General features: G+C 24.5%; 5 protein-coding genes across 7 annotated transcripts; 3 read left to right on the top strand and 2 right to left on the bottom strand.

Annotated features, from left to right (window-relative positions):
- Positions 1 to 4,485: 4,485 nt before the first annotated feature.
- On the bottom strand, positions 4,486 to 10,586 carry LOC113560944 (putative sodium-coupled neutral amino acid transporter 10). Its single transcript, XM_026967079.1, has 11 exons — positions 10,495 to 10,586; positions 9,484 to 9,641; positions 9,297 to 9,414; positions 9,055 to 9,228; positions 8,774 to 8,880; positions 8,574 to 8,695; positions 7,869 to 8,017; positions 6,705 to 6,841; positions 6,396 to 6,626; positions 6,207 to 6,306; positions 4,486 to 5,572 (listed from the first exon to the last, which is right to left on the bottom strand). Exons 2-11 carry the CDS (start codon positions 9,559 to 9,561, stop codon positions 4,899 to 4,901), a joined length of 1,890 nt encoding a protein of 629 aa, XP_026822880.1. The 5' UTR covers positions 9,562 to 9,641; positions 10,495 to 10,586; the 3' UTR covers positions 4,486 to 4,898.
- LOC113560946 (ribonuclease P protein subunit rpr2-like) lies at positions 7,191 to 7,875 on the top strand. Its single transcript, XM_026967083.1, has 2 exons — positions 7,191 to 7,350; positions 7,447 to 7,875. Exon 2 carries the CDS (start codon positions 7,467 to 7,469, stop codon positions 7,845 to 7,847), a length of 381 nt encoding a protein of 126 aa, XP_026822884.1. The 5' UTR covers positions 7,191 to 7,350; positions 7,447 to 7,466; the 3' UTR covers positions 7,848 to 7,875.
- On the top strand, positions 9,982 to 10,636 carry LOC113560947 (ubiquitin-fold modifier 1). The gene has a single exon (XM_026967084.1). It carries the CDS (start codon positions 10,149 to 10,151, stop codon positions 10,422 to 10,424), a length of 276 nt encoding a protein of 91 aa, XP_026822885.1. The 5' UTR covers positions 9,982 to 10,148; the 3' UTR covers positions 10,425 to 10,636.
- LOC113560945 (serine/threonine-protein kinase 19-like) lies at positions 10,495 to 13,529 on the bottom strand. 3 transcript variants are annotated; one of them, XM_026967080.1, is made up of 6 exons: positions 13,387 to 13,529; positions 13,087 to 13,268; positions 12,795 to 13,021; positions 12,574 to 12,730; positions 10,656 to 10,750; positions 10,495 to 10,586 (listed from the first exon to the last, which is right to left on the bottom strand). In XM_026967080.1, the coding sequence occupies exons 1-6, from the start codon at positions 13,403 to 13,405 to the stop codon at positions 10,547 to 10,549; spliced, it is 720 nt and encodes a 239-aa protein (XP_026822881.1). In that variant the 5' UTR covers positions 13,406 to 13,529; the 3' UTR covers positions 10,495 to 10,546. The 3 variants fall into 3 exon arrangements, 2 of the variants coding, with proteins under 2 accessions (XP_026822881.1, XP_026822883.1); XM_026967082.1 differs by having other exon boundaries at positions 13,087 to 13,259; XR_003406139.1 differs by having other exon boundaries at positions 10,554 to 10,586; positions 12,550 to 12,730.
- Positions 13,530 to 15,162: 1,633 nt separating this feature from the next.
- On the top strand, positions 15,163 to 16,280 carry LOC113561270 (S-phase kinase-associated protein 1-like). The gene has a single exon (XM_026967592.1). The coding sequence runs from the start codon at positions 15,477 to 15,479 to the stop codon at positions 15,963 to 15,965; it is 489 nt and encodes a 162-aa protein (XP_026823393.1). The 5' UTR covers positions 15,163 to 15,476; the 3' UTR covers positions 15,966 to 16,280.
- Positions 16,281 to 17,867: the final 1,587 nt, after the last annotated feature.

Here is a 17,867-nt window from a genome sequence, read left to right as displayed (position 1 = left end):
GCAAGTTAATGATTTTTTTTAACTCAGTTAAGTTGATATACGTCAATAAGAAAAAGTAAAAGTTAAAAGTTTAATACAATTTTTGTTTAACTCAGTTAAATATTTTTTTTTATTCGTTACCGTACTTTATTTCTTATCAACACACAACTAAATTATAGACTATAATGTTTATATTTCAAACAACATACAGTATTTCTATATAGTATGTGTTTTAATTAATAGTGTTTAATTGTGTTTTATCTAACAATAGTCATCTAAATAATAGTTAAGGTGCCTAAAAGCTGAAAATAATTAATTTACATTATTAAATAAAGTCTTTCATACAGATATTATTTGTGTGTTTGTAATAGAGTATTAGTGTATTTTTTAATAAAGAACCACAAAATATTTTATTAAATTGATAACAAGGTATTTAATATACATATTAAAAACAGTTCAGTTGTTTATATCATTATATAAATTCAAAATGAAAATATTTTTTGACAAAAAAACGACTGAAATAGTGAATGTAAAAAAAAATAAATTAACTTATTTCTTAAAATGAAAGATAAATTCGTTAACTAAAAAATAAATTTAGTAAGTTAATAGTTAAGTAGTTTAATATTTTAAATCTATACTTATAATATATATATATATATTATATTGTATTAGGTATTGTGTTATACAAAAAATATAAATGGCAGCTGATTTGAAGCCTGCCCAACCTAAAAACTGATTGCAACCCTAACAATTTAGCCCAATTTACGCCACTGGATATAACTGTATATAATCACTATTTATACATAGGTACCTAAAGATTTTTAAAATACTGAAATGTACCTACGATAAAATATAAACATGGGTAAGTATGCTATAATTTGTAGATATAATAACATAATATGCGTTCAACTGATGAATTAAGTCTGATCTCAGTGAACTCTCAACTCTGAAGGTATAAAAATATTGAAAATAGATAATTTTGTGAATTGAAAATAATTGTGGTATAATGTAAATATTGAGGAAACAAAACAATAAAAATAAGATATATATTTTAAAATATTAGGTAGTTGATTGTGAAACATAATAAAACCATATCGGATGTAAAACAAATATAAAAATAGACAAAAAACGACACGAATGATTCGATAAGTGAAAATTGATAAGTACCTATGAAAATATGTATAATATTTTTATATGTTAGAAAAACTAAATATTTTGAATATTGATCAAAAAATATAAAATTATATATCTGTTAAAAATATCAAAACTCAGTAAATAACAATTGTAACAAAATATTTACGAATAATGTAAACAGTTTGAATAGAGTGAAATGTAATATGTACACTTAGGTACAAATGGTACAATGTTTCAATATCAATTATCTAAATAATATATACTTATCTAGTTATCTGTTTTCTTATTATATTACCTAACCTACTTTTGAACTTACATATTTACTCTGAATACTTGCAGAGTTGCATGGTAGCAGTAAGGACAGTTATAAAATAAATTACTTTAAAATATTAAAAAATGATGATTTATTATAGACAATTTTGGTAAGTAATAAGAATAACAGTTAAAATTTAATAAACAACTATGCTTAACAAATGTGTAATGACAAACTGAATTCCACAGCCTTTGCGACGCTTTGTTCAAGATAATTGAATAAAATTTGTTTTGTTTAAATAATAATACATTATTTTATATTTTTATTTGAAATAAACAATCTGTTTACATAAGAACCATAATATGCACAATAAGCCTATATGCCAAGGGTGGGGGTTGATTAAGAAGCAGTCACGCAGAGATATGCTTCCTTTCCTCATCGATAGTTTTCATATTAAAATCGTTAAATATAGTGTTGGGTAGTTGGGTTGGAGATATATATATAGTGGGGCATCGGAGAGACCAGATACGTAAAAATGCTATATTTTGGAAGGTAAGTGGACATTTCCCCCCCCCTCCCCCGGCTATTTTCGGCACAATAGGACATCCCCCCCATATTTTTATTTCAATACACCTATATAATTACTAATTACTAATTATTATATTAATATATTAATATAATAAAATAAATGCAATTATTATTTTAATTTTTCTTAATGTGTAGTAAATTTAATTATAATTAAATTGTAATTTAATACATTTTTACGTTATTAATTAATTTGAAATATATAATAATAGTATAGTAGTAATAATAATACAAATCAAAATAAAAAAAAATAATTAGAAATTGCGACATAGATATGAATCATTTTATTAAAACTTTATAGTTTTTTAATATGGGGGGAAAATGTTACTAGTGGGTGGGAATGTCCTACTATACCGAAATTAGCCGGGGAGGGGGGGAAATTCCGCCATTCATTTTGGAACACTTGGAAGTTGGAATTTGTTAGTATATTAGATTTTTTTAGTTGTGGTCCATAAATCTTAATAGGCTTTGTGTATTAAATATTTGCACTTATATAGGATGAATAGGTAGTTCTAAAAATTCAAAGTTTGTTCATTACTTTGTACTACTAAGTAATCTATAGATTTATAATTAGTTTAATTTTACAAATGTATTTTTATTTTTTTAATAAGAAGGCGAATTCAAAGTTAGTTTCCTGTTGTGGTTGATAACAGTACGTTATAATTTATATACCTAGTTTATGTTTATACACAGTATAAAATATCATAAATGTCTAAGAATCTATTAAGTTAAAATAAATTCTCACTACCCACCAGTGAGTCGCAACATTCGCAACCGGTGACGCAAAGTTTGAAAAACGTGGATTCAGAGTAACCACGGCATTTATTCTGTGGAGTAACAATTGGGCAGATACCCACTAGCCACTACCCAGATTAGATTATAGTGTAAACGTTGTATCGATTTAAATTCGCCATTTGATAAGTCATTCTGTCACTCGGAGTACGGATATAAGGTTAAGATAATTTTTAATAATATATAAGTATAAAACAATCTATACCGAATACAGATCAAGCACAGCACAATAAATATATAGGTGCCTACTACCCATGTAATATGTATTAAATAAGGAAGTTAACCCATAAGCGGGACTGCAGGACCGGCTCAAACAAAAATAGTGCCCTAGGCAAAATCAAATTTTGCCGCCTCTAAAAACAAAAAATTGTGTTCTCATTTTAACTTAGCCCTTCCACTCCTCCCAATTTTTTTTGACATATCTACAACAATTATATTCAAACTTAATCCATCACTTAAAGAGTGCTATTACTGCTATTTGTACGCCGTACGAACATTGACATGACGTTATAAATATATTATATATATTTATAACTATTATTTAATTATAATTATTAGGTACCGATATAATAATTGTTTAAGTATTATATTTTATTTTATTACCTATATTATCATGGAGTTGTTGATATTAGAGGTCGAAATACGAAGAGTTTTATTTTTATGGAATAAATGGCACCTTAAATATAAAGAAAGGATAAATAATAGAATGCAGTAGCTAAGCAAACTAAAATGGGTAATAAGTGAATTAATTTTTTTCATTTATTGAGCAATGAAAATATTTGTAGCAAGTCTATAGTTTATCGTAAGCATAGGACGTAATTAAAATGGACATACTTACGAATTTCGGAACGCGTTATTAAATAGTTCACATTGACTGCAATTCGGATTTACATTAGATACAGCATAACGCGTAAGGTAATAACTTTAAAAAATATTATTTTATTTTAAAGGCAAGTTGGTTTTCACGGATGAATTTTTTAAAACATTTTTCTATAATACCAATGGAAATAAAAAAATGTATGAGTTAATTTTGAAAATGCCACCCCAGCTAAGTGCCGCTCTAGGCATGTGCCTAGCTCGCCTATACCTTGAGCTGACCCTGAGCGGTTTTCAGCCCTTATCATCAGTCATCTCGCTTAGTTTAGAATTAATGACACAAAAAAAATAAATAAATCAAAAAGCCATGGCATCACTACTTTTAAATCAGCAACAATTTCAATTTGCCATTAAAGGATACTTATGTAATTACATATTATAAAATGTAATACCTATATATATAAAATATTTAAAAAAACCTGGTAAGCCATTCTGCTGTATACTTTTAATAGGTAAGAATATATCTCAATTCAAAAAAACTAAAAACTAAAAACATTTAAGATTTAAAAAATAAAGATGACACAGAATCTCACTAAAAGCTGCAGTTAAATATTCATAGTAAACACTTTTTTTTTTAAACTATTTTAATTAAAATGATGAAAAATAATTGAAAATACAAGCAATAGCTAAGACCTAAGTGGCTAAGTGCTTCCAAATATAAATGCATATATTACATAATTAATAATTATTATAATATATATTTATTATTTAAAAATATCAATACATTTAAGGCATTAAAACAAAAAAAAATAATAAATAAAATATATTATATTCGTGAACTTATAAGGCACCCACATACATATATTACATTAATATGAGAAATTAAATTATAATTTAATTTTACAGGTTTTTTCATGGAGTTTTTAATATTACAGTTAATACATTAATATTTAATGTAGAAGCAAATATTGAATGGTAATCAAATTTGAATAACTGAACAAATATTTAATTTTCCATTTCTTTGAAAATAGCTTGTGAATATAATCACTTCAATAACATGACAATAATAAATACAAATTTTAATTACTGTTAACCATGTAGGAACTTTAAATTTAATACACATACAAATGTTTAAAAACTTAATAGTAAATATTAAAAATAATACAAATTTGTCCACAAAAAGGTTAAAAAAATATTGCAGCTTTATTAATTGTGCTAAGTACATATTACAATTATATTATAATTAGGTATATATAAAAAATATTGCAAAGTATAGAGATCAACCACGGTAGTGGGAATGGTGGGAAGAAAAAGTAGGTATGTTTACAATGTTTAGTATTCAAATTGTTATACTGGTATTTTCAATAGTATCTATGTTATCAATGTTTTTATCTCTCATGGAGTCTTTATTCTCAGCCTTTTCATTTTTATTACAATTTTCTTCTTTTTCGTCATTATTACTATTTACTGTTGGTGTCAAATCTCGTTTATCTCTATTTATTTCTAATTTTGTTTTATTAGGTTTCTTTGCTTCTTTCAATACTAAGGGTAAAGGCAACTTATCCTTAACTAAATGATTTTTTTTTTCATCCAAAGATGTATCAATTTTTTTATCTTTTTCTTTATTATTTAATTTCGATTCTATAACATTGTTAATAGGTTTTTTTTTATTTTTTTCAAACTGTATTTGACGAGCACCTTTTAATTCTTCTAAAATTTGTTTGGATTCAGCCAATATTTTTTTCTCTTCATTTTCATGATTTTTTAACTTTTCAAGTAATTCTATTTCAGGCCTTTTTTCCAATTCTTCATCCTCTTTATTAATTGCATCCTTACTAATAGTATTTCCATTATCTACTTTTACTATTTTTTCTTGTTTTACTTCAGCATTTGATTTTATAATAGGCTCCATAGGAATAGGAGGTTCAACTCTTATCTCTTCAGATGTTTTCAATTTTGGATTTATATTGTCTTGTTGTGTAGCCATAGGTTTAAAATCCAATGTTTCAACATCTACAACACAAATTTTTTAAGTAATAATAAAAATTATTTTATTTTTATAGAATGAAATTTTCATAATAGTTATTAACATATTTTTTTTAAATATTCAATATTATTAAAGATTTATGATATTGTATACATCATCATAAATGTAATTTAAATCAAATATATATTTTAGAATTATGAATAATATACCTAACATATTAGGAGCATTAATATAATAAGATAGAATAAGATACCTCAGCCGCTGGAATACAATTTAAAAAATATGAAAACACAATGATTGATGGTGATACAAATAAAAATAATAACTAAACTTAGAAGATTTTTGAAGAAATGCTCTTACTGAACTCTTTAATGCTGGTTTTCTTAAATGATCATGATTATAATAGTCATAGAATATCGAATTGATAATTAAACTCTTATTAGTTTAAATTTATTTTAAGATTTTATTGTGCATTTATGCAATCAATAAAGAAGTTGTAAAACATTTTAAATTTAAATATGAGTAGCAAGAAATTAATATGCTAATGATAAATTAAATATGTATAAATTCTGTTATCATAAATAAATAGTTTCATTTTTATTTTTATATTATTTAATATCTATCAAAAAAGTAAAAATCATGTTTTCACTTCTATACTACCTCTATGTACTGTTTTCACATTTGAAAATGTTTGATGTATGGCGTAGAGATTAGCTGAAGTTCCCATTACCATAATAAAAATACCTACAAAAAATATAAACTGAAAAAAAAAAATATTTAATGTCAAATTAATTTTACTTTTGACACATAACTATTTATCATTTACTATAAAAGTTAGCATATACTTACTCTAGCCCAAAACCTTTCTTTAGGACTTTTATTGGCCACACGTACTAAAAACATGGAAGGAAACATAACATTTATCATAACTCCTATAGTGGATCCAATCAGTCCTAATACAACTTCTATATTAGGCATTAAAAGACCAGTGACTAAGGAAAATAATACAATAAAAAATGTGATGCATTTGAAAGGGGTTTCTGCAATATGTTGTCTTCCTCCAGATACAAGTACATAGTCCTTAAGAAAACAAATTTAAAATTATAGTTAACCAATTATTAATTGTAAATATCATTGCTATATGAGTTTAAATTTTACTTTTGTAGCAAGTAGAGAGTATATTGATGAACGACATGGAAATATGACCAGAGGAAAACTAACAGCAATAGACATAACAAAACCAATTTTAATTATATCACTGGACAGACATTGTGAAAAACTAGTAAGAATGTTCCCTGAAAATAATATACCATTTTAAATAAATATTTACTCAAATTAAACAGCACCTACAACAAACATGCTAATTTGTAATAATCATACTATTTTTTAAATAATTGTATGAAAGCATTAGATATTTAATTTTTTTAATTGTACTTTTACCTACGTACAATACAATGTTAAACATTTTAAAATTGTACAATATATTATGTTGGCTACACTGGCAATCGGTAAAAATGTTTTAAAATGTTGTATTGCCAACACATATTATATACCATATAATAAATATATCTGTGTATAATATAGATAAATTGTGATAATAATTCATAATATTTGATAATGTGTAACAATTACTATTTACTTAGTTGATGTAAACAAAACACAATATTGTCGACGAAATATGACTACTGTCCAATAAAATACAATAAAATATTATTTTACGATCAACAATTTAAATAATTTAATACATATCATTAAATAATAATTTTTTAAACGCAAATTTAAGTTTTCTTAATAAATCATTTAAGTAAGTACAATTGTTAATATTTATTTATTTATTTTTAATTAATAATTTATATAGTTGGATATCTTGTAACTAATTCATAATAATTAAACATTTTAGGTTATCAAGAATTATAAAATATGACAAAAATTGAGAAGAAAAAACAAGAATTCAATGTGGAAATAAACCAAAATCGTATTAATTACTTGTATCAATTAAGTACAGCTCTAGCTGGGCAATGTCCTGGCTTATCATCAACATATAACTCTATACTGAAAGGTTTATCACAAAAAAGTTTACTAAGAGTTGATCCAGAAATGAAAAGAAATATCTGTAAGGGTTGTGATACTATGCTTATACCTGGAAAAACTGTAACATGTCGTACAATAAAAAAAACCAAAGGTACAATTAAATGGTCATGTAATTTTTGTGGAAAGTCAAAGACGTTTAGAAAAAATAACAATAATTGCATATGGTCGGAAAATCCTGATTTTTTGTTACAAACTATTATTTATGATTAATAAAATAAAATAATGTTTTACCTGTTAATGCTGAGTCATAATATGCAATATATCCTAAAATTCCTACACTAATGTAAACACTAGTGCACATATTCATTGACGAGCGTATTATTGCATTTAACTTATCCAATGATTCATTAGTGATTGTCTCAAATATATCGAACAACTGTCTATTAATAATACAAGTTAATAATTAGATTAATAATTTATTTATTTTAAAACCTTATCAACAATAATAAAATGTTTTATTATAAAATAACAAATACTCAATGAAAATATTTTAAATAATCGGTAATTTTAGATAAGATACAATATTAAAATGTTTTATTAAATGCTCAAATTTAAAGAATAAATAAAATATAGAGCAATTTTTTTAATAAGAGAGAATTTATTACAAATTATTAGACAATGTATTTTAAAGATTAATTTAATTCTTAAAATGTTAAATTTTAAATAAAATGTATATTAGTATATTATGTATTAATTATTGATAAATATTAATATAATTTTTAGTTGTATTTGATTTGTCAGCAAATATAATAATCAAGTCAGCTACTTTAATTGTGGTTAATAAATAAATATTTCTATGAATGAATATTATAAAATTAAAATATTCTTAAATCATGGGTTTGTAGTATAGAAATTTTGATAAAATCATTTTTATTCAGTAAAAATCATATTAACTGTTATAGTCTATTGTAACTAAAAACGTTATGTAATTCTTACGTTTGACAAAATAGAGACATTGAAAATATTGGTAAACATTGGAAAAGACCAACTGGTTTCCAAAAATATATTTCTGAAATCCAAACCGAAGAGAAAAGTTTGTCAAAAGCTTCAATGAAAATCTGAAAATGCACAACATATTATCAACTATTAAATTAATAACACAAAATTAAAAATATTATTTAATCTAAAAAACATACCTTAAATACTAAACAAGCATAGAATATTATTGCTGCTGTACAAATTGTATTTAAACTATTAACATCACGTAATAACCCTAGCGGCAACACTACAAATGCAGCTAAACCTATAAACAATTTGTATTAATATATTATACGACAAAAAAAAGAAATTGCATACTATTATTGAAGCTAAAGACCAATAGAATAATCTTAAAATAATAATATAAACATATAATTTGTTTTTTTAAGTGTTGATTAACTAAAAACAAAACAATTTTTAATACCTTAAAATTACTTACCAATCATAATACTTGGACGAAGAGCTGTAGTATTTTTTATATTAAACATATCACCAATAATCTGTGGTCCTAAATCACCCATAACAACAAAGAAAGCAATACAAGTTCCCATAAGAAACATTATTATGCTTAACTCAACAGTGATTTTTCCTAATTTTCCAAACAAATGGAATGCTGAAATAAATAATATTAACAAAGTATAAATATCAAATTTTGTAAAAATAAAAGATAGTGTTGCTTACCTAGGAATTCAAAATCTCGTGTCCTTGATTTAATAGCAGACTTTAATAGAAAATGACAAGAAGCTCTTGACATTAAATTGCTTAACACCAATAATAATGTTGAAAGTATTATTCCGCACTAGATATATGAAAAAATTGAGGTATATAAGTTAGATATTTAATACAATATCAATAATATCATGTTTACCTCTTTGTAACAAAATGGCATAGCTAGTATGCTAACACCAATAATGCTGTTGGCCAACGTCATTACGTGAGCTCTCATTTTCAAAATTTATTTCTCATTCGTTTGTTTTATATAGGTTGATCATAGTACCCAATACAAAAATTTGCAAAATTTTTAAACTGAAAAATATTGATATTTAATTTTATATTCTAAACTATTTCATTTTAATGTTAAAATTGTAATATTGAATGTTTTTCCATACTATTTTATAAAAAAATAAATTTTAACAGAATGTGAAATTTATATAATTGTGTATTCATTAGTCGCATAAACCTATTGCCTAGAATATAATATTGTTGAATAGAATTTAAAAAACTGCCAAGTGTTAAGTTAACATGAACAATACGTATGAACTCAGAAACAAACACGTAATGATGTATATTATCATAATGATAATACATTTTGAGAAACCCTGAACACCACATCAGCGCTGATAAGATGTTAATTTAATAATATTAAAAAAAAATAAATAGTGAAACGTGAAATTAGTGAAAGCATATATAATATCAACTTATTAGACTGCAAATGTGTAATGTTAATCAAAATAATCAAATCTTATTAGTTGTTAAGTTTTTTAATTCGTGTATAAGTAATTGCTAAACAGTGTTATTAGAAATTTAAAAAAAATGGAAAAGTCTATTCAAACAGTAGGATTCAAAATAACATTAACGTCAGATCCAAAACTACCATTTAAAATACTTAAAGTACCAGAAGCCGCTCCATTCACTGCAGTTTTAAAATTTGCAGCTGAAGAGTTCAAAGTATCAGCCGAAACATCAGCTATTATCACAGATGATGGGATTGGTATAAACCCTCAACAAACTGCAGGTGTTGTTTTTCTAAAACATGGAACAGACCTAAGACTTATACCAAGAGATAGAGTTGGTTTTAACAAATATTAATATGTAATCTAATATTAAATTTTAAAATATCTGTTTGTATTATTTTAAGCATTTTTTTAAATATACATACCTTATAATATAATGTGAAATAATTCCCTTCAATACACAAGTACAATTGTTGTTTAGCTTATTCTCAAAAGACATCCTGATGTTGTATTCATTCTAAATATTAAATATAATGTCCATTAATAAAATATTTAATATTCATCTTATGTTTTTTTATTATATTACGTAATTATATCTTCTGATCCTTTAATTTCGTGTAAAAAGTATTTGAAACCAAGTTCTTTTATCTTTGATACTTTAGCACATCGAACTTCTAAGTCCTAAAATGATAAATATGGAAATATAAAAAAATAAGCTAAATTATTAGCTATTTAAAGAATTAAAATAAAAACTTTAAAAACATTAATTTAAGGTATTTTAAAAACAATTTTCTAAACTAAACATAGAATTTACTTTAATAGATTCCATATGCTTTACATTTAATAAGACATTACTTATTTTTATGACTGATCCTGAAATGAGGTTTTAGGTTGAAAAATATTGCTGCAATAATCTTTTAGACATAGCTTTGGAAAATATAATGATTTAAAAATACTTTTTTGGGTCAATTATTTATACAAATAAGATTTATTTAATTTATCTATAATTGTAAATAAATGTTCTCTTTTTATTAGGTGTAAAATGTGTTTTCGATTTAATTATTATTATAGATCACAGAATTAATGTGCAGAAACATTATATTTTGTTTTATGTGTAACATTCGTTTCCCACAGTCCTAGTGGCATAGTTCATTATCAGTGAATTTAAAATAATTAACAATTTATTTGCTTGACCTTAGTTGTAAGATAAACAAAATTATTTGTATTTACTAATAATTATTGAAATTAATTTAATATTTTAAAATATTTTATTGCATTATTATCTAAACATTTATGTTGATTTACATCCAAATTAATTTACATTTTTAAAACTAGGTTTATAATAATACTATTATATATATAGCACAATTTGTTCTATTACTTTCTGGTCAGTAAGACCAATTATTTTTTTATTAGCTTCTGATTTATAAATCAATACAGATCAATAACTAGAATTATATTACAATTCATTAAAAATAAACAATTTTGAGTGAAGCAGATCAGTGAATCAATATCTATTTCTAAGGACAATCTGTTATATTATTAAATTTGGCTTTGAGATGCACATCTAAAGGATAAGGATACATACATGTAAAATTTCAGAACCATAAGTACAATAGCCTTGACTGTAAATCACATACACACATACAAACTTTATCTTTTATTAATATACATGAACAACAAAAAAATAAAATTGATTTAGTCTTAAACGAGTATTTTATAAATATTTCTATTTTCCCACTGGTTTTTATTAATTTTTCCAATAATAAAGAAAGTACTAGGAAATTATACTCTTGATCCCTCAAAGCACCAATATATATATAAATCTGTCTGCAAAGGAGAAAGTCTGAGAGTAAATATTGTGAAAATGGATTTATACTGACTTATTTTGAAACATCATTTAATGAGTCTAATTATCCATATATGTTATTTGTGAAAATTCAACCGGATCCAAATTCATGGAAATTATAGTGCATAATTAGCAACAACACTGTTAAGAGTGGTAGGCTGTTCAGTGACATGTTTATTATAATGACCTGGGAAGAGTATCCTATTTTGGCGGACATCAGCAAAAACGAGAATTTAAGTCATCATATCTAATTTTAAAAATAAAATGTTATGATTAAAAAATATACAGGATCCAAGATTTTTTTTAATTTACATAGTAAGTCATTGTGCAATCCTTATAAATACTTGAAAAACATTTAGAAAGTACATAAACAATATAATTTTTTTATAAATGAATAGCAGAGGCGTCTATATTACTCTGTACACTTGTTGTATTGTATAATAGACAGAGCAGATTCCAAATTGATAATCAGGTAGAATGAAATGTTCAGAAATGCTTGATAAAATTTAAGAAGTTAATTCATATGTTATGTAAAAAAACTAAATATACTTATAGGAAGAAGGATATGGTGTATAGAAGTTTATTAGTCTTAAAGACTAACATAATGGTAGGCAATTAATTTAATACTTACAAGTTACAATGTAAGACAACTTACATTTTCTAATATTTCTTGAAATTTTCTCCGTTTAATTATTTGAATAATATATTTTCGACCTTCAATGAAACGCTTTATAAAATTTCCTGATGATGGAAAAGATACCCAATAACTTTCTTGATTTCTAATCAATAAAAGTCCACAATTGATCAATTCTCTGAAAATAGATATAGTGGTATATTAATAAGATAACAAAACTGAAATTTATTTTATTTTATTACGTCAATTCATATTGCTGTAATTTAAATTTTTGTTGCAAAGTTGATTTTTCCACTAAAAATGATTTTATTGAAGGTAAAATAATATTTAAAAATTTTTTGACACAACAATTATCTGGATAAATTTTTATAGTATATTTTACATAATCTTCATATAATATTAAGGCTGAAGAAGAATCAGACGTTCCAATTGTGAGTAATTGTATTTTGCACTGTTTTTTTAATATATCCTAGGGATAACATTGAAATAATACATTTCTATAATGAACAAAGAATACAAAATATATTTACTAACCAGCTCTTTATTAATCAATGTTTTATTGTGTACTATATCATAAAGTTGATGAATAAATACAATTGGTGGATATTTAAATGTATCTTTTAGATTTGCTGGTAATAATGTCTTAATATACCTTATAGCTGCTTCTGTATCATTCGGTAAATCATTTATCACTATACTGTTGTCATCTAAAGATACTTAAACATTAGAACATATAAGAATTAATCAAATATACTTTATAGTTTAAAATATGGAGTAGTTGTAGAACAATAATAACAATTGACTTTATGTTTAAAAAATAGATAATATATTTACCAATATCTGAAGAAGACATTTCCAATTCACAGTGAATAAATAAAAATTAAGCGGGTATACTTTACTCTAAATACCTACATTAATTGATTAGGTACTATTTTGTAGTAAAAAATGATATAATTTTTAAACAAATATTCATTAAGTTAATTTAGGAATTTAAACTTTAAAATTATTATTTATTACTTAATATAAACATAATTTTGTGTACAAATGTACAATATAGATATAAACATAGACTTAATATAAACTAATAGAATAATTAAATATAAGTTAAATAATAAATACCATTTTACCAATTACCATTACCACAGAACAATACTAAAGAATACACTACCCGTGCTACTAAACCATGATGAATTCGAGTAAAAAATGATAAGGGATATCTATATTCAAGGTAACAACTAAGTTGTTATCTATCTCAGTGATTATTACAGATTGACATAGATATAGATAATATCTATCTGTTTATGTCTGCAGACTACAGATTGATGAGTGTACTGTATATCTATTATCTAAGCAAAAACCTCATACTTCTTAGTGTAAGGTGATATTAGGAAAAAGTCCGAGAAAAAATTATTTAAATATAAATTAATTATTAAATTAAAATAAAATTAGTTCTTAAAAAATGGATTAAGCAAAAATGTTTTATTGAGCTTAGTTATTTTTTTCACTGTATACCTACTAAAATAGTCAAATGTACTTACTATTGAGACAAATTATACACAATGATATCTCAATTAGGGCCTAGGGGTATTTACTATTTCCATATAAAACTAACAATTGACATTACTACTTATCTAATATACCTACGATATACAGCATTAGTAATCAACCTCGTGCCATAGTACTGACACAATTGTATTTTGTATCTTGTATCGTGATACATAATTTTAAAGTATCAAGTATCATGTATCATGATACATTTTTTAGAGGTATCTTGTATCTTTTTTTTGTCAAAAGATACAAGATACTATTATTGTTAATATGTCTACTGAATAGTACCAAGAAATTTGAATTCGATTTGCAGAACCTTCAAAACTTGGATAAATGAAACAATAATGATAATTTTTTTATTTATTAATTTTTCTTAAAGGAAATCAAGATTTTATTTGTAAAAATAACATTTAATTAACTAACCAATAAAATGTATATATTCATTGTTAACGTTAAGTTCATAATCAATTAAACACATGTATAATTATATACATATAAGTAAAATTTCAGTTGTAATTTTTATGTAATTTATTAATTTTGGTGTATTTATATACATAATACATATAGTGATTTATTAGTAATAATTTTTTAATGCGTATTGATTTATTGTATTATTTAACATTTATGATTTTATTGTACCTATATGAGATAGGCTATAATACTAAACTATTATAGAGTATAGCGTATGGACTGTATAGTGTATTATGTATACTGTATGTTTGTATATAGACCTTTTACGTTAAATAGTTAATAAAATTCAATTGGAAATATAAAAGTATCATGTATCAAAGCATAAAGATACACTATCTTGTATCTAGATACACTAAATGCGCGTATTATGTATCATGACTTTTTTTTTAGTATCTAACACTGGTTATATCGATATTTTTAAAATGTATTCTTTGAAAATCTAAAGTAATTCGTGGTAGATTTTATTGTAATCCAATATTTGTAATTTTAAGCACAGATTGTAAGGTATATCAATTATTGACTATCAGCACTTCTAACGTTGGACACACTGTATTTTTATATCTCCATTCTCAATTCCTTCCGATACACATTTCCCAATTTCCCATATGTAAATGTTAATGTAACGTTTGAGCGTTTGTATTGTACTATTGTAGTTTGACCATTACACAAGCGTCAAGCCATCAAGCGTCAAAATCGAACTCAAATGCTTCCTACTTTCCTAGTACAGTAAAATCAGTCTATACGTTACATCTCACCTTCCACTAATCCGAGTGACGCACAAAATATATTAATATTTAATAAATATACATTATTTTCGCTTGTACTTTATCAAATATTAGTATTTAATTTGTCAATTGTCTTTAGATAATTATTTTAATCGTTTTTTTGCATCACATCACTACAAGATGCCTATGATAAAGTTACAAAGTTCAGATGGAGAAGTGTTTCAAGTTGACTTCGAGATCGCTAAAGCTTCGGTGACTATCAAAACTATGGTTGAAGACTTGGGATTGGAAGAGGAAGATGAGGAGATCGTTCCGTTGCCAAACGTGAATGCTGGTATATTGAAGAAAGTCATCCAGTGGGCAACATACCACAAGGACGACCCACCACCGTCCGAAGACGATGAAGGACGTGAAAAGCGCACGGATGATATATCCAGTTGGGATGCTGATTTCTTGAAGGTGGATCAGGGTACACTATTTGAACTAATATTGGCCGCCAACTATTTGGATATCAAAGGTTTGTTAGATGTCACTTGCAAGACAGTCGCCAATATGATCAAGGGTAAAACACCAGAGGAAATAAGAAAAACTTTCAACATAAAAAATGATTTCACAGCAGCAGAGGAGGATCAAGTACGTAAAGAGAATGAATGGTGCGAGGAAAAGTAATGAATTTTTTCCACAAATATACTTTTTTTTTGTCAAAAGCATAATTTTAATTTTTCATTTAATAATATACTATTGTTTTATATTTATTTACTTTTTATAATAGGAATTTTGTTTTAGTATAAAAATTTTATCTTACTATAAGGAAAATTTGGATAAAAAAAGCATTTGTTGTACATTTTATCTGTTTAATTGTACTCAGCCTTATTAAATTAAATAGATATCCTAATATGTACATTTCATAATGTTTTTGATTTGTAAAAGTATTGATTAATATATTATTAAATTGCATATATTTTTAGTGTATGCTACTATACAGTTCTTGTATTTTATATTAAATATTCAAATTTACATCCCTTTATTTAAGTATAATTTATGCTTAAAACGATCAACTCAAAAATTGTTCTTGTCAGTAGGTAGTACAGCATAACAGAACTCATTTGTCTTCTTCTTAACTATTCAAAATGATGACAATTTATGGTCATGTCCACATTATTAATGTTATATATAACTGTTTATTTTTCAAGTTATAATATAATATGTGTAGAAACACAAATTTTATTAGAATGAAATTAAAAAAATACTAATCTCAGCTTGTGGTTTATCTCTTGAGTTTTATTGATGTAAACAAATTCATATAAAATTGAATATTGTATCACTACTAATGAACTAATGAGGTACTTCATGAACTATGGTATCATTGTATCAACTTCAAAATCATTAGTAATAATCTTACATAAGAACAAGAATAGTTTTCATCGTCATTTCTATTATTTTTTTTTTTTAATCTTAAATCTTCATTTTACTATTTCTATAGTTAATAGAACAATAAATAAATATAATAAGAGTGTATTTTGGTGAAAGAAGAAAATAAATGTTACACAAAATAAAGAAATCTTACATAGCTGGAACTAAAATTAATTTCTACTTAAACTTGTTATCTTAAAAAAGTAAAAGCAAATTTTTATAAACACTTATAGCTGATATATTAACAAAACTAAAGATCTAAGTAAAAAATAATGTGTTTGAAAGCATTAAAACTAGGTTGGTGTATTTTATTTTATTTAAACCTAATCCATGGTACATTTTTTTTTAAATTTTAATTAAAAGTAAATTATTTACAATTATATTTATTGACTTTACTTAGTTAAAAAAATAATAAATTCAAATATAATTCAGCTCTCTTTCAATAATTTGAGGATGATTGTTTCGTTATATTTTACTTGTGAGATCATGTATTTTTACAAATAAAATTACCAAGTTAGAATAATTTACAAAATAGGAATTATTTTCCATTTCTTTAAAAAAAGAAACTTACAGATAAGGTATTTTTATTTCTATTTGTTACAAAGCTGTGTATTGAAATATATTGGCAAAAGAATTCCAAAACCCGCTAGCAATGTTCAATTTATGTTGATAGTGGTGTTGTGGCATTTTTACTTGGTCTCATACAATACATCTATAAATATGTTAGCTATTGGAATAGTTCCAAAGACATTAAGATTTTGGAAATACCTGAGAAAGTTTAGAACATTTCCAAAAACGCGCAAATATTTGGAACAATTCCAAGTGGCAATCAAATAAAATATCACTTGGTTAAAATGAACAATAGATGAACATAGCAGAGGATCAAAGGTTTACGTTGATAAAAATTCCCTGAAATACATTTTATGTGTGTACATTTAATGGGATTTATTGCATTACACTTTGATACATTTTTTTTTTAAATTTTATTTTAACTCTAAACAATAATTATACATAACTGGATAATCAAGTTATATTAAGTTTTTTTCTTTTAAATTCTAATCTATATTTTCATACAATCTTAATAACTTGATAAAAAAGCAACCACGCCTAATTAAATCATATGTAACATTATATTAGATAAACATCGTATCTAATATA

This window comes from Rhopalosiphum maidis, chromosome 1 (genome assembly GCF_003676215.2).
Source record: "Rhopalosiphum maidis isolate BTI-1 chromosome 1, ASM367621v3, whole genome shotgun sequence".
Lineage (NCBI taxonomy): Eukaryota > Metazoa > Arthropoda > Insecta > Hemiptera > Aphididae > Rhopalosiphum > Rhopalosiphum maidis.
The sequence above is the reverse complement of the archived record's forward strand: the minus strand, read 5'-3'. Positions and strand labels throughout refer to the sequence as shown.